The 15,853-nt window shown below is 44.0% G+C and overlaps 1 protein-coding gene across 1 annotated transcript; it reads left to right on the top strand.

The window, feature by feature from the left end:
• The first annotated feature begins 514 nt into the window (after nucleotides 1-514).
• tmprss15 (transmembrane serine protease 15) lies at nucleotides 515-14,766 on the top strand. Its single transcript, XM_051937887.1, is given in 31 exon segments — nucleotides 515-2,627; nucleotides 2,699-2,823; nucleotides 2,978-3,045; nucleotides 3,361-3,503; nucleotides 5,313-5,468; nucleotides 5,580-5,699; nucleotides 5,782-5,887; nucleotides 6,291-6,400; nucleotides 6,475-6,615; nucleotides 7,723-7,876; nucleotides 7,952-8,056; nucleotides 9,409-9,571; nucleotides 9,649-9,724; nucleotides 9,727-9,789; nucleotides 9,883-9,914; nucleotides 9,916-9,972; nucleotides 10,271-10,397; nucleotides 10,505-10,594; nucleotides 10,597-10,647; nucleotides 10,790-10,900; nucleotides 11,854-11,977; nucleotides 12,047-12,142; nucleotides 12,809-12,858; nucleotides 12,959-13,030; nucleotides 13,138-13,276; nucleotides 13,576-13,591; nucleotides 13,593-13,686; nucleotides 13,689-13,958; nucleotides 14,065-14,204; nucleotides 14,364-14,418; nucleotides 14,511-14,766. Coding segments are annotated over 31 exon segments (3,294 nt in total). The 5' UTR covers nucleotides 515-2,515; the 3' UTR covers nucleotides 14,639-14,766.
• The last annotated feature ends 1,087 nt before the right edge of the window (nucleotides 14,767-15,853 follow it).

Below are 15,853 nucleotides of genomic sequence, written 5' to 3'. Positions count from 1 at the left end.
AAACACATGACAAACATCTGGCAAACATATGACAAATATCTGACAAACACATGACAAATATCTGACAAACACATGACAAGTATCTGGCAAATATATGACAAATATCTGGCAAACACATGACAAACATCTGGCAAACATATGACAAACATCTGACAAACACATGACAAACATCTGGCAAACATATGACAAATATCTGGCAAACACATGACAAATATCTGACAAACACATGACAAATATCTGACAAACACATGACAAATATCTGGCAAACACATGGCAAATATCTGACAAACACATGACAAATATCTGGCAAACACATGACAAATATCTGGCAAACACATCACAAATACCTGACAAACACATGACAAATATCTGGCAAGCACATGACAAGTATCTGTCACGCTCAGGGGTAGGAAGCGGTGCAAGAACTCGGATTAAGTGTGCTAACGGTTCTTTATTGCTAAAGGAGAGGAGTGGTTGGTGGAGGAAGGGCTGGCTGTGGGGTTTGCAGAGCTGGGGATCTCGGCTGAGTTTTGGCTGAGGTTCAGGGCTTGGTCTGGGCTGTGGCTCCGGGTTCCGTCTCGGGCGGGGTTCGGTTCGTAATCGTGGCTGTGGGTTTCCCTTGGCTTTGGTTCTAGGCTCGGCCTGGGTTGTGGTTCGGGTCGTGGTCGTGGCTGTGGATTTCTCTGGGCTGAATACCTGTGCGGTGTCCGGGATTCGTTCAGGCTGAGCCACGGGAACTGAGAAGGTAGACAGAGAACAAGAGAATTACTGTTCGTTGACTTCAAATCTGATTTCGGAATATCTAGACAAGGATTCATATGGCATGGGCTTGGCTGGCGAGTCACTAACATGGTAGTCGTATAACAATCCGGCATCGAATGAAAGTCTGAACCAGCTTTTATTGTCAGCGAGGTGTGATGGTGAATCGGAAACAGCTGCTCAGCCCGCACTGCACCCTTGATGAGAGGAGTGACCTCAGCTGATGCTGAAACCACTCTGACCTAATTAGGGGAGAGAGAGTTGGACCAAAGCACAGCACAGACAAGCACAACATGGCACAAAAGCAAGGCTTGGCCTGGAAAACAACACAAAACCAGGAAAAAGTCCAAAAAACCCAAGCAGGCAGGCCGAGATCCATAACAGTATCTGGCAAACACATGACAAACATCTGGCAAACACATGACAAATATCTGACAAACACATGACAAACATCTGACAAACACATGACAAATATCTGACAAACACATGACAAATATCTGGCAAATATATGACAAATATCTGGCAAACACATGACAAACATCTGGCAAACATATTACAAATATCTGACAAACACATGACAAATATCTGACAAACACATGACAAATATCTGGCAAACATATGACAAATATCTGACAAACACATGACAAATATCTGGCAAACATATGACAAATATCTGACAAACACATGACAAACATCTGACAAACACATGACAAATATCTGGTAAACATATGACAAATATCTGGCAAATATATGGCAAACATCCGGGGAATATGTGGTAGTTTCTGGAGATGTTTTATTGTTTTCTATTGTCTGAATGTTTCACTGGAAAATCTGTAAACTTGCTGCTCATAAAGTCACAGCAATGCTTCATTTAAGGACCTGCAGGTGAGCCTTGACCTGCCAGGTGAATGCAGGGGGTGGGGCCTGATTACAGCAGATTACCTGACAGGTTTATGTGGTACACAGGTGGACTTTAGTCTGATCAACAACAGCAGGAAGACATGTGAGCCAGGTAACATCTGCACAACACCAACACTCACAAAGTTTGTACAAACATGCAAACATTATATAAACATTTAAACATGACATAAACATGTAAACATCTAATCATCTCTATACCATTTAACCCTCATCAGGGTCATGGGGGCAGGAGTCTGTCCCAGCTGACTGAAAGTGAAGGCAGGGACACCTGGACAGGTAACAGTCTGTCACAGGTTCACCTGGACAGGTAACAGTCTGTCACAGGGCTACACATAGACACAAACAATCACACTGACATTCACATCTACCGACAATTTAGAGTAACCAGTTAACATGTAAACATAAAAACACGTGACTGATGGTTTGTTTGTGTCATGTTATAAACTTTCATCTGAACAAAATAATTCTGATCCTTGGTCCCAGCAGCACAAACATCCTTCCTGATCATCAGCTGCTGTATTGATAAATAGCTGCTGTATTGATAAATAGCTGCTGTATTGATTAATAGCTGCTGTATTGATTATCAGCTGCTGTATTGATAAATAGCTGCTGAATTGATAAATAGCTGCTGCCGTCATAATGAGTCATTTGACATTTGCAGCTCAATAAAAGTCCCATGAAAGAGTCCAGCAGGTCAGTCAGCCGCTCAGAGTTTATGAAGTAAACAGACGAAGAAGGAACAGCTGATCTCGACAGGTAAGCTGACAGGTGTCTGTACAAGCAGTGAAGGCTCTCTCTGATCGTTTCTATCGATCGGTATTGATCGGTCCTCAGGATGACTCGCCGGTTGTCGTCTCTGGAGGTTATCCTCAGCGTCCTGGTGCTGCTCCTCCTCATCTGCTGTGTCGGCCTGATAGTCGTCTCGTATCTCAGCCTGGAGCCTGCAGGTAGACTCACGCTTCAGCCACTGATCGATCACTTCAGGGCAGGTATTGATTATGTTGTTGTTGCTGTGGAGGTGCTGTGGAGTCGGAGAGGCTGAGGGGGCGGATGGTGATCAAACAGGGAGCTGAGTTCTCTGAAGAGCTGAAGAACTCCAGCAGTCTGCTCTTCAAGTCTCTGGCCTTCGACGTCCAGCAGCTGGTGAGTTCCATCTGAGAGGAGATGTTTCCTCCTCACAGAGCACGGGAACAGAATATTGATCTGATCGGCTTCATTACTTCAGTCAGGCATCAAACAGGTGCTGGTTTCACTGTAAAGTCACCTGACCTCATTCTAACCTCTGATTGGCTGACAGGTGTCTGAGGCGTTCAGTCTCAGTGAGCTCAAACAGTCGTTCAGGTCCTGTCAGGTTCAACGCTTCAGGTCAGATATCTGATCAATAACACATCACTGATCAATAACACTTCATTACTGATCAATCACTGATCAATAACACTTCAATACTGATCAAAAACATATCATTATTGATCAATAACATTATTACTGATTGATCATATTGATCAGCTGATGAAGGGACTCATCAGTTGTTTCTTATCTTTATGATAAAGATTGATTGATTGGCTGACTGATTGATTGATTGATTGATTGATTGATTGATTGATTGATTGATTGGAAACTGCATTTAATAAATGTGCTGATAACTTTATTGATGAGCTAATCTGAGTTATTGGTCTCCAGTCGAGGCAGCGTGGCGGTGACCTTTGACCTCTGGTTCGATCAGCTGATCGAGGCCAAGGAGGCGGAGCAGCAGCTGGAGGCGGGGCTTCAGGAGGCCGACAGCAGGGGATTGGTCATCGACAGGAACAGTATCCACATCACAGGTGGGTCTCTGAGGTCACAGTGATGTCATCAGTGAGGTGATGAGGTCACAGGCTTTCAATAATTGTGTGGATTCAAACAAATTTGTAATAGGAATTTTTATAGACTTACAGAAAGCCTTTGACGCCATTGATCATCAAATATTAGTTAAAAAAATGGAGAGTCATGGCATTAGAGGAATAGCCAATCAGTGGTTACAGAGTTATTTGAATGAGAGGCTCCAATATGTACATATAGATCAAAATAGATCAGGATATAGAACTGTAACATGTGGGGTTCCTCAAGGCTCAATATTGGGTCCAACATTGTTCTTAATGTATAATAATGACAAATTCTCTTTGAATCTAAAAAAGACAAAATGTATGTCATTTGGACAAAAACGTAATTGCATCCTGGTACGAATAACTATTGACAACATAACCATTGAAAGAGTGGAACAAAATGTATTTTTAGGGGTCATTATTGATAAGAAGGAATCATGGAAATATATTAGTTATTTGTGCACAAAGGTTGCTAAATGTGTGGGTATCATGAGGAGAGCTAGTCATGCTCTTATCATGATGCCCTACTTATTTTATATCACTCATTTGTAATGTCATATTTAACCTGCTGTATTGAAGTCTGGGGAAATTGATATAAGAGAAACTTAATGCCTTTAATTGTACTACAAAAGAGAGCAATAAGAATTGTACATGGTGCTCATGGTGTACAGTGTGCTCACACTAATCCACTTTTTTTTAGAGTCATCTGTTCTAAAACTAATTGACCTAGTAGACTATAAAACAGCACAGATAATGTTCAAAGCATCTAAAAACTCTCTTCCTGCAAATATACAGAGCCTGTTCCACGATAGAGATGCTCATCACACTTATAATCTCAGAGGAAGTAACAAACTTTATCAACCAAAAGTAAAATCTACCTTAAATCCATGTCTGTTTAAATTATGGAACGGGTTAACAGAGAATGACAGAGCCTGTCCAAACACTTATCAATTTAAAAAAGCGTTTAAAAGAAGTGTGAGGTTGAAATATTTGCAGCAGAGAGACTGATGCCCTCAGACATGTGTGGAACAGCTGTTACAAACACAAACGATGAAAAGGAATCAGCATTCTTTATAAGCTGACATCTACTTAAAATTATATCTACGTAAAAATACTAATAATTGATTAATATTAATAACGATAATAAGTTATAGTAACAACAATGATAAGTAATAATTAATAATGTTGTTATTTGTTATTATTGTTAATATTAATTAAAAACCAAAGGGGTCGTACTGCTCAGTGTGTTTGAAGGAGTGGGGTTGGTTCGGGGTCAGGGAAGGTGGGCCTGTCTGGGTGTCTTTGTCGTGTTGTTGTTGTGGTTGTTGTTGTTTTGTTTTTTTTACTGTGTTGTAATGTGTAATGTAATGTGTGTAATGTGAGTGGGGGATTGGAATTTTAAAAGCTTTTGCTTCATCCATCCCCTTTTCAAATCATGCATGTTATATATTGTTTTACTGTTTTGTTAGATGTAGTTGTGTGCAGGTTTGAAATAAACTTTCTGAGTCTGGATCAGTACTGATCAATAAATGGGTAAAACAGAAGAACATCTATGGGATGAGGAGATGGTAGGAGCTCCAGGTGCTACCAAATCTGAAAGATGTTCCGAGAAACGTCTTCCAGAAGCTCCAGCTGGTTCCTACTGAAGCTCCTACCATCACTAGGACCTGATGACTGAGAACCTCCACAGAAGTCTGAGGAGACAACGTTAGTTCAGAGTTTAACACCTGAGGACACATGGTGATAGAAAAACATGTTGTGTTTCTGCAGAGAACACTGAGGAGACCACACCTGCAGCGACCATCACCACACCTGCAGTGACCATCACCACACCTGCAGCGAACATCACCACACCTGCAGCGACCATCACCACACCTGCAGCGAACATCACCACACCTGCAGCGAACATCACCACACCTACAGCAGGTAAAACACATGCAGCAGGTAAAACACCTACAGCACGTAAAACAAACACCTACAGCTGCACCTGTCCAGGTGTGTGGTCGTGTCTTTCACACCTGTGTACTCCATGTGCAGTCACCTGTTCTTCTGATGAGACACTGTGTGCTGATTGGTCGACGTGCGTGGCGACCGATCGGTTGTGTGACGGAGTCGACGACTGCCCTGACACTTCCGATGAAGCTGTTGCTCGCTGCGGTAACCAGTCATGCTTCAGGTGTTTGGTCTGGCTCAGGTATTTAGCCCACCTGTGATGCTAGGATCATTCCTGTCTCCATAGCAACCACGTGTGACGGACAGTTTGTGCTCAGAGGACCAAATGGATCGTTCAGTGTGATGGAGTCTGACAAGAAGAACATCAGCACCTTCTGCCGCTGGATCATCAGGTAGAAACACAACCACAACGCAACCACAACACAATGTAACACAACCACAGCACAATGTAACACAACCACAACACAATGTAACACAACCACAACACAATGTAGCACTGTAACATTGTATCACACTGTTACACACTGTATCACAACTTCAACACAATGTAACACAAGATCACACTATAACACATTGTAACACACTGTAGCACAGTACAACATTGTAACACACTGTAACACACTGTAACATGCTGTAACAAACACTGTAACACACTGTATGACACACTGTAACACACAGTGTAACACATGAAAACACACAGTAAAACACAGTGTAACACACTGCGACACATTGTAATACTGTGACACACTGTAACACACTGTAACATGCTGTCACACGCTGCTGTGGTGTTGTCAGGGTCGACACAGGGCTGTCCATTCGCCTTGAATTCCTTCAGTTTGAAACTGAAGAACGGATTGACACTCTCAAGTTGTTCGAAGGCGTTGGACCAGACAAAGTGCTCACAGGTGAGCTGAACACCTGGTTTTAACTCCTCCTTCCCCTCTCCACACTTTATCTGACGTGTTAACTTGATTGGCAGCTGAGCTCTCGGGCTTCACCCCCCCTGGGACTGTGTGGCTGCTGACCGATCAATCAACTGTCGAGTTTTTCTCTGATGACATCGTCACTCTGCCAGGGTTTAAGGCGACCTACAGCGCCACCAACCTGTCCAGCCTGTCCGGTAAGAGCTGTTTGCAGAGGTTTGCGGTTAGCGATGCAGCTTCCTGTCTGTAACCGACTGTAACACACTGTAAAACTGCAACACACACTGAAACGCACACTGTAACACACTATAACACTGTGAGACACACTGCAACACACACTGGAACACACTCTGTAACATTGCAACACACACTGAAACACACTGTAACACTGTGTAACACACTGAAACACACTGTAACAGTGTAAAACACTGTAGCACACTGAAACACACTGTAACACTGTGTAACACACACTGGAACACACTGGAACACTGCAACACACACTGTAGCACTGTAACACATTGTAACACACACTGTAAAACACAATGTAACACTGTAATACACTACAGCACACACTGTAACGCACTGTAACACACACTGTAAAACACACTGTAACACACACTGTATCCACTGCAACACACACTGTAAAACACACTGTAACACACACACTGTATCCACTGCAACACACTGTAACACACACTACAGCACACATTGTAACACTGTAACACACATTGTAACTTACTGTAACACACATTGCAACACTGTAACACACTGTAACACACACTGTAACACACATTGCAACACTGTAACACACTGTAACACATTACAACACTGTAATACAGACTGCAATACTGTAACACACACACACACACTATAACACTATAACACACATTGTAACACACACTGTAACACACTGTAACACTTTAACACACACTGTAACGCACTGTAACACTTTAGCACACACTAACAGACTGTAACACTTTAGCACACACTGTAACATACTGTAACACTTTAACACACACTGTAACGCCACTGTAACACTGTAACACACTCTGTAACACACGCTGTAACGCTGTAACACACTGTAACACACACTGTAACACACACTGTAACACTTTAACACACACTGTAACACATGCTGTAACACACGCTGTAACACATACTGTAACACACGCTGTAATACACACTGTAACGTTGTAACGCACACTGTAACGCACACTGTAACATACTGTAACACTGTAACACCCTCACTGAGGGCTGGGTTAGTGATGAAGCTTCCTGTCTGTCCTTCCTGTTGCTGTTCTAAGACCAGGAAAAGCTCAGCTGCAGCTTTGAGGATGGCATGTGTTTCTGGAGGCAGCTGCAAGACCAGGACTCTGACTGGATCCGAATCCGCGGCTCCACGATGCCCCCGAACACTGGCCCCAACGGGGACCACACACTGGAGAACGGTTCAGGTGAGTTTCAGGTCAGTCCTGATCAGAGCTAATCAGATCAATAGAACAGGATATTGATCCGCTGGTGTTTGACTCTCAGTTTCTACATCGTCACTCCTCTGATCCTCAGCCAACAGCCGACGACCTTCAGGATCCACAGCCTCCCTCTGACGCCATCCACACAGCCCATGTGTCTGAGCTTCTGGTAAACAACAAGCAATAAACAGACACATATGTAAACAGTGGAACACAAACACAACCACGTAAACAATGGAAACACACACATATGTAAACAATGAAAAACAAACAAACTCACATGTAAACAATGGAAAACAAACATGTAAACAATGGACAACAAGCAAACATGCAAATAATGGAAAATAAACAAAAACATGAAAGCAACTTTATGAAACAAGTACACCTGTAAAGATGGAAGCAAGCCAGGGCAAACTTTATTTATTTAGCAGATTGAAAAACAACCAAAATATTTTACAGTTCAAGATAGAAATAAAACATAATATACAGAAAAAAAGAAAGAAGAAAGAAAAAGAAAATATACAGAACACTTGCAAGGTGTCAACTCTCAACTTCAGGTAAAAGCCAGAGAGAACATCTAAGTCTTCATTTGGGACTTGAAGGTATCCAGGTATATGAACAGGTGAGTGGTTCCACAGAGTGCAGCCACAGAAGAGGAATCTCTGTTTCTGTTTCTGGACCTGGGACCTTTAAGGACCGTCTGATTGGGCGACCTCAGAGCTAATGCATGGACATGCAAAAAGCTCAGGTAAATAAGAAGGTGCCGACTCATTTAACACCTTAAAAACAAACGATAAAATCTTAGAAACAATCCTGAGGCAGACAGGAAGCTACTGGAGCTAAAACTGGACTGATGTTCTCTCGTTTCTGTTTTTCTGTTAGAAACCAGCAGCAGTGTTTAGGACCAGAAGAGAATCTGATCGAGACTACATCCAGAGGTTTATAATAGTCTAGCCTAGATTAGATGATACAGACCGCATGTGTCCAACATGATTTCAGATCTTCTGGCTGCAGTGAACCACTAACCTCCAGATAAATCTGTGGAAGGAAACATCATGTTTGCTAGAAATGGCCCCCTCGAAAATAACAGGAGCCTAAAATGGTTCAAACAAATGTAACTAAAACCCTTGAAACATCTAAACAAACAAACAAGAAAATGTGGAAATTCTTATCAAACCAAAAGGTTAACAAAAATAAATCATTCTACAGATTAGTGTTGTAGAAGTTCAGCGAGGTCCAGAGAGGATGAGGAGATCAGATGATTTCAGCTGAGAGGTTTACTGAGACACCAGTAGAGCATCAGCTCTGAGGGTTCTCTGATCTCTGGATTTATGGTGTAGTTGGAGAAGGTCTGGTTTAGACTACAGACCAACATGGAGACGACTGATCTGCTCAGAACAGATCATATCTGACCTCCTGCAGCGTCTGCTGTTAGCCTTTACAGCTAGCATGGAAGTGACTCAAAGCTTAAAGCGCCAACAGTAAACCAGTAAACAATCACATGTCAACACGTGTCCTCAGGTACCACATGTTTGGACAGGACGTCCACCGTCTCAGAGTCCTGCTGTTGCCGTTGCCATGGCAACCCGAATCTGCCGCCACCGTGCTCTTCCAGAAGGATGGTAACTATGGCAACTCCTGGAACTACGGCCAGGTGACCATCAATCTGACGTCAGAGGCCACGGTCAGTGACATCACCTCTCACTAGCGACATCACATCAGTCAGCAAGTGGCTCATCAGCTGACCTCTGACCTCTGCAGGTGACCTTTGAAGCACAGAAGAAAGAAGGCGTCTTCAATGACATCGCTCTGGATGACATCATGCTGACATCTGCTCCAGTGGCCCCGCCCCCCCTGAACCAACAAATGTACCACCTCCGATGACCCCGCCCCCCATACCAGGTGAGATTTACTGCACACCTGAGCACAGCCAGGCACACACTTGTACTGTTGATCCTTTCTGACTCCGCCACTTCTGTTCTCTGATTGGTCCAGCTGACTGTGGAGGACCGTTCAACCTCTGGGAGCCCAAACTCCACTTTCAGCTCCCCAAACTACCCACAATCCTACGGGGAATCAAGCAGAGTGTGAGTACACCTGGATCCTACCTGTACATCCCATTACACCTGTACTTATACTTTCTACTTACACCTGTACTTATAATTTCTACTCTTACCTGTACTTATACTTTCTACTCATACCTATACTTAGAATTTTAAAACATATACTGCTGCCTTGTACTGCACCTGTACGACTCGTACGTGTATTTGTGCTTGTGTTTATAAATGTTGCTTCCAGACACACTGATCCTGACTTCCTGTTGTGTACTGAGCATGTGCGACATGTTTACCTGGTGGTAATTACCCATGATGCTCTGCTGCAGGTGTGTGGGACCCTTCATGCAGCGGAGGGCCACAACCTTCAGCTCCACTTCCTGGACTTTGATGTAGAAGCGACCTATGATGTGGTGGAGGTGCGGGATGGGGCGGGGCCTAATTCCACCTTACTGGGTGAGAAGCATTTTACCCACAATCCTCTGCTGCTTCTTCTGACTGTACCTGTGCAGGTGACTTTATCCTGTTTTAGGTATTAACCTGGAATTGTTTTCTTCTTTCAGCTGTTCTCACCGGTAGTGATGGCCCCGCCCACGACCTGTTCTCAACAACCAATCAGATTACAGTACGGTTCTTTACGGATGAGTCGGGTTTACACGGGGCTTCAAAGCCAACTTCACCACCGGGGTCAACCTGGGGGTACCAGGTGAGTGTCTGAGGTCAGAGGTCAGCTTTATTAAACCTCTAAATATGAAACCAGTCAGAACCATCAGGACGTCCTGATCAGATTATTGATGTTCTGACTTGTCATGTATTGATTACTGATTGAATGCATTCCGTCTCAACAGCTCCGTGTGCAGGTGGTCAGTTCCAGTGTCAGACAGGAAGCTGTATCCATGGTAACAGTCTGTGTGACGGCGTGGTCGACTGTCCTGACGCATCTGATGAAGCCGACTGTAGTGAGCACTGATACTGATTATTAGTAACCTCGGAGATCAATAACTGATTATTAGTAGTCTAGGAGATCAATAACTGATTATTAGTAACCTAGGAGATCAATAACTGATTATTCTTAATCTAGGAGATCAATAATTGAGTATTAGTAATGTAGGGATCAATGACCAATGATTAGTTAAATATATTAATAAGGGAGAGAGATTAAATATTAAGTATCATTAATACCAAGGATCAATGCAGTAGGTTAACTATGTGATGTCACCATGTTGCATCGTGATGTCATGTGATGTCATAATCTTATATTAGCTCCTATCACTCAGTTCTGCTGTGGTTATGATGTCACACAGGTCGTCATGTGACATCATAGTCCTGTTGTGATGGTACTCTGAACTACGTTCACAGTGCGTGATGTTAGCACTGGCTAGCTAGCTAATTAGCTAGAACATTATTGACCTAGCTAGCTAATAATGTGCTAGCTAATAACTAGCTGGCTAACAAATAGCTAGCCAATAATGTTCTAGCTAATAACTAGCTAATTTTTAGTTAACTAACAACTAACTAGCTAATAACTAGCTAATTTTTAGTTAACTAACAACTAGCTAGCTAATAATGTGCTAGCTAATAACTAGCTAGTTATTTGTTAGCTAACAACTATCTAGCTAATAACTAGCTAACTAATAACTAGCTAACTAATGCCTAACTAATAACTAGTAACTAACTAATAACTATCTAGACATAACTAACTAGATAATAACTAGCTAACTAATAAATGCTAGCTAATTACTAAATAGCTATTAACTAGCTATCTAATAATTAGCTAGCTAATAACAACTAGCTTATAACTAGCTCACTAATTACTAACTAGCTAATAACTAGCTATCTAATAACTAGCTTGCTAATAACTAGCTAACTAATAACGAGCTTGCTTAATGAGCGCTTTGTGTTTGTGTCTCAGTCATGCTGCAGGTGAATGGTTCCAATCGGCTCCAGTTTCAGCTCAACTCGTCTCTGTTCACCGTGTGTGGCGATACTTGGAGCTCACACCTGTCCAACTTCACCTGTCAGTACCTGGGATACAGGTAAACTCAGGTGTCAGACAGGTGAGTGGCTGAATGAAGAGTTCCTTACATCTGGTTTCTGGTGTGCAGGACCGGGGAAACCTCTCTGCTGCCGGCTCTGCCTCAGGATTCCCCGTTTGTAACCATCACAGTCACCAGTAACGGAACACTGGAAACCAGCATCAGGTACGGAACACCAGAAGCACAACAGGAGTCAGGACTTCCAATGAAACATAGTGAGAACCCAGACTAGAATTAGGACTAGAACTTAAATCAGCTAGAGGTTTGGACATAAACGTGTATCAGAATGAGCAATTTATGGTAAATTAGGAACTTATGTTAAACTGGAACTAGAATTGTTAGTAGAACCAGGATTTAGAGTTAAAACTGGAGCTAGAACTTGAACTGGAAGAAGATTAAAAAGCTAAAGCCTGGAATATATCTGTCTGTCTACTGTATCTGTCTATTACGTCATGAATGGCATTGGTCATACGTGATGTGTAGTCATTCATACATGATGTGGTTCATACATGACGTCATTCATACGTGACATCATTCATACATGATGCTGATCATACATGACATGGTTTATATGATAATCGTTCATACATGACATCGTCCATACATGAAGTAGTTCATATGTGACGTTGTTCATACGTGATATAGTTCATACATGATGTTGTTCATAGGTGACATCATTCATACATGATGCTGATCATACGTGACATGGTTCATATGTGACATCGTTCATACATGACGTCATCCATACATGACGTGGTTCATTTGTGATGTTGTTCATATGGGATGTGGTTCATACGGGACATGGTTCATACATGACGTGGTTTCTTGCAGTGGGACCTGCAGCAGGGACCAGGTGGTCTCTCTGAGCTGTAACAACCAACGTGAGTATCTCAGCGTTTCACAGCTCTTCAGGTGATCTTCCGGTGATTTTACAGGTGAGTCGTGTTAGACATGAAGGATGAACCTGAATCTATGTTTCAGCCTGTGGAGTCCGTCTGGCCTCGAATGTCAGGAGTGAGTCGGACCAATCAGAGGACAGGATACCTGGTCAAGGTAAAAGTTAAACCTGAGCAGGAACTAGGGAGAAACAAGGACCAGGAATAGAACCAGACCCGATAGAATCAGTCTGAATGCTTCACTTGAGTGTTTCTACCTGTCAGGTCGAGTGGTGGGCGGGGCTAACGCTACGGAGGGGGCGTGGCCGTGGATCGTGTCTCTGCAGTGGCGGGGCCATCATCGCTGTGGAGCCTCTCTGATTGGCCGGGATTGGCTGCTGACTGCTGCACACTGCGTCTACGGGTGAGTCTGTCCAATCAGTGATCTGACATGAAAACTACACCTGTCCAGGTGAGCTCCATCCTCTGTGAGTCAGAGGTTTGCATTGAAGAGCATCTTCTAAGTCATGTTTAATCTTCACCGTTTCTATCTGTTAGTCAGACCAGACTTCTGTGATCCCACTGCTGCTTTCAGACACTTTTAGAACCCTGATGACGTCCTGAACCTCTAATCTACTCCTCTGAGCCCTCAGCCTGTGGGTTACAGTTCAGCCTGCAGGTGGGCCAGCAGCAGCTAAAAATGAACACATGATGTCTCTGCAGGAGAAACATCCACCTGGCAGTCGTGGGAGGCTGTGTTCGGACTCCACTCTCAGATCCACAGCGACTCTGACGCACGTTCAGACCGACGAGTCGATCGCGTGATCTTCCACAGGGATACGACAGGATGACCAAGCAGGCCGACATCGCCATGATCCACCTGCAGCAGCCAATCAGCTTTACCCAGTCAGTATCAATCAACCAATCAGCAATGCCCTACTGTAGGACTCAAACACTTGAGAATAAACACCTGCCTGTGTTGTGTGTGTGTGTGTGTGTGTGTGTTTCAGATTGGGTCCAGCCGGTGTGTTTAGCAGCTGAAGGTCAGAGTTTCACAGCAGGAAGAAAATGTTTTATTGCTGGATGGGGACGACAAACTGAAGGACGTGAAACACACACAGTAACATACAGTAACACACAATATACACACAATAACATACATACACATGACGTTCTCTATGAATCATGGTGGAACATGACGTTCTCTTTCAGGTCCAACCCCAGACATTCTCCAGGAGGCCCAGGTTCCTCTGGTGGATCAGGTCCAGTGCCAGCAGCAGCTACCTGACTACTCCATCACCTCCAGCATGCTGTGTGCCGGATACCCTGAGGGAGGTGTGGACTCCTGTCAGGTGAGCTCACCTGGAATCTTTTATGTCACTCACCAGGAAGGGCAGGTGTGACAGGTGATCTGAGGGCTGATTGGCTGTTCAGGTTTGCAGGTGAACACAGCTCTTCCTGTTTGTTTCTGATGTGTTTACATAAAGTTTTCCTGCTGTTTGAACCTGCAGGGCGACTCCGGCGGTCCGCTTGTGACGCTGGACGACGGACGCTGGACTCTGATTGGTCGGTGACACGCCCACAGACAGACACACAGAGACACATCAAACAGTAATGCATGGTCTGAGGAAACTCTGCTCTCTGATTGGCTCCCACAGGTGTGACATCGTATGGGACGGGCTGTGGACGTCCACAGAAACCTGGAGTCTACGCCCGGGTCTCAGCCTTCGCCTCCTGGATCGCCCAGACCAGACGCTCCTCCTCAGACCTTCACTCCTCACCCTGAACTCTTCTTCAGCGACCAATCAGGAATCAGATCAGCAGACATTGGATCCAAACTGACAATAAACTGCTCAAATGTGTCAAAACTGATTTAAACGACTGAAAAAAACTCAATAAAATGTCAAGAAAACATCAGATTGTGATTCTTTTGTTCTCTAACATCAGCAGCAGCCGGTGGTGAGATGAAGAAAGAGTAGAAGAAGAATAAATAGTGACCATCATGGTGGCTGTTCTGGAGGCTAGTTGAGAAGGTGGTGGTGCTCTCTCTATGAAGGACTAACCAAAGGTCTGGAGGATGTTCTTACTGACTCCTAAAAAGTCGAGCTCCTCAGGAGATGCTGCCTCTGCGTGACGTCTCCTGATATTCTCATTGGTGTTTGAGGAGATCTCAGGAGATGCTGCCTGATAATCTCCTGATAAGACAAGACAAGACAAGATAAAGTTTACTGATCCCACAGTGGGGAAAGTTTACTGTTACAGCAGCTCCAAATGAGAGAAAAAATAGTCTAAAGGACAGTACAAAATAAATAGAACACACAGTGCAAAAACACAGAGAAAAGTGCAGCAGTGACAGAGGTAGACCGGTTTATAATGCAGCATTGTACAGTCTGACTGATGTTGGGAAATATGACCTGTGGAAACGTTCCTTCTTCCATTTAGGGTGGACCAGTCTGTTGCTGAAGGTGCTTCTTAAAGAATTCAGTCTGATGCAGAGGCTGGGAGGAGTTTCCATGATAGAAGACAGTTTATGCAGAGCCCTCCTCTCTCACCACCTCCATGGAGTCCAGGATCAGCCACAGACTGAGCTGATCTTTTTATCAGTCTGATGAGTCTGTTCTTATCAGGCTCAGAGCACCCCCTCCCCAGCACACCACTGCATAGAAGACCATGGAGGTCCCCACAGCATCATAGAAGGTCCTCAGCAGTGGTCTGCTCACACCAAATGATGAGAGTCTCCTCAGCAGGTATAAACGACACTGACCCTTCTTATATAGAGAGTCATGTGATCTGTCCAGTCCAGTTTGTTGTTTAGGTGAACACCTATGGCGTCATAATTGGGTCAAGAGTCCCGCGCGCGTAACACTCTCTTGCACGCGCGAAACACGTACCCCGCGCAAGCGGAAAAAGTCTCCACGGGCACAAAAAACACTCTATGCGCGCGTGGCAATGTCTCCGCGCGCAAGGAGCCTCCTACACGCGTGGGTATACCCGCGTGCAT

The sequence above is a fragment of the Acanthochromis polyacanthus genome, chromosome 17 (assembly GCF_021347895.1).
Source record: "Acanthochromis polyacanthus isolate Apoly-LR-REF ecotype Palm Island chromosome 17, KAUST_Apoly_ChrSc, whole genome shotgun sequence".
Lineage (NCBI taxonomy): Eukaryota > Metazoa > Chordata > Actinopteri > Pomacentridae > Acanthochromis > Acanthochromis polyacanthus.
This window is presented reverse-complemented; position numbering and strand designations above follow the sequence as displayed.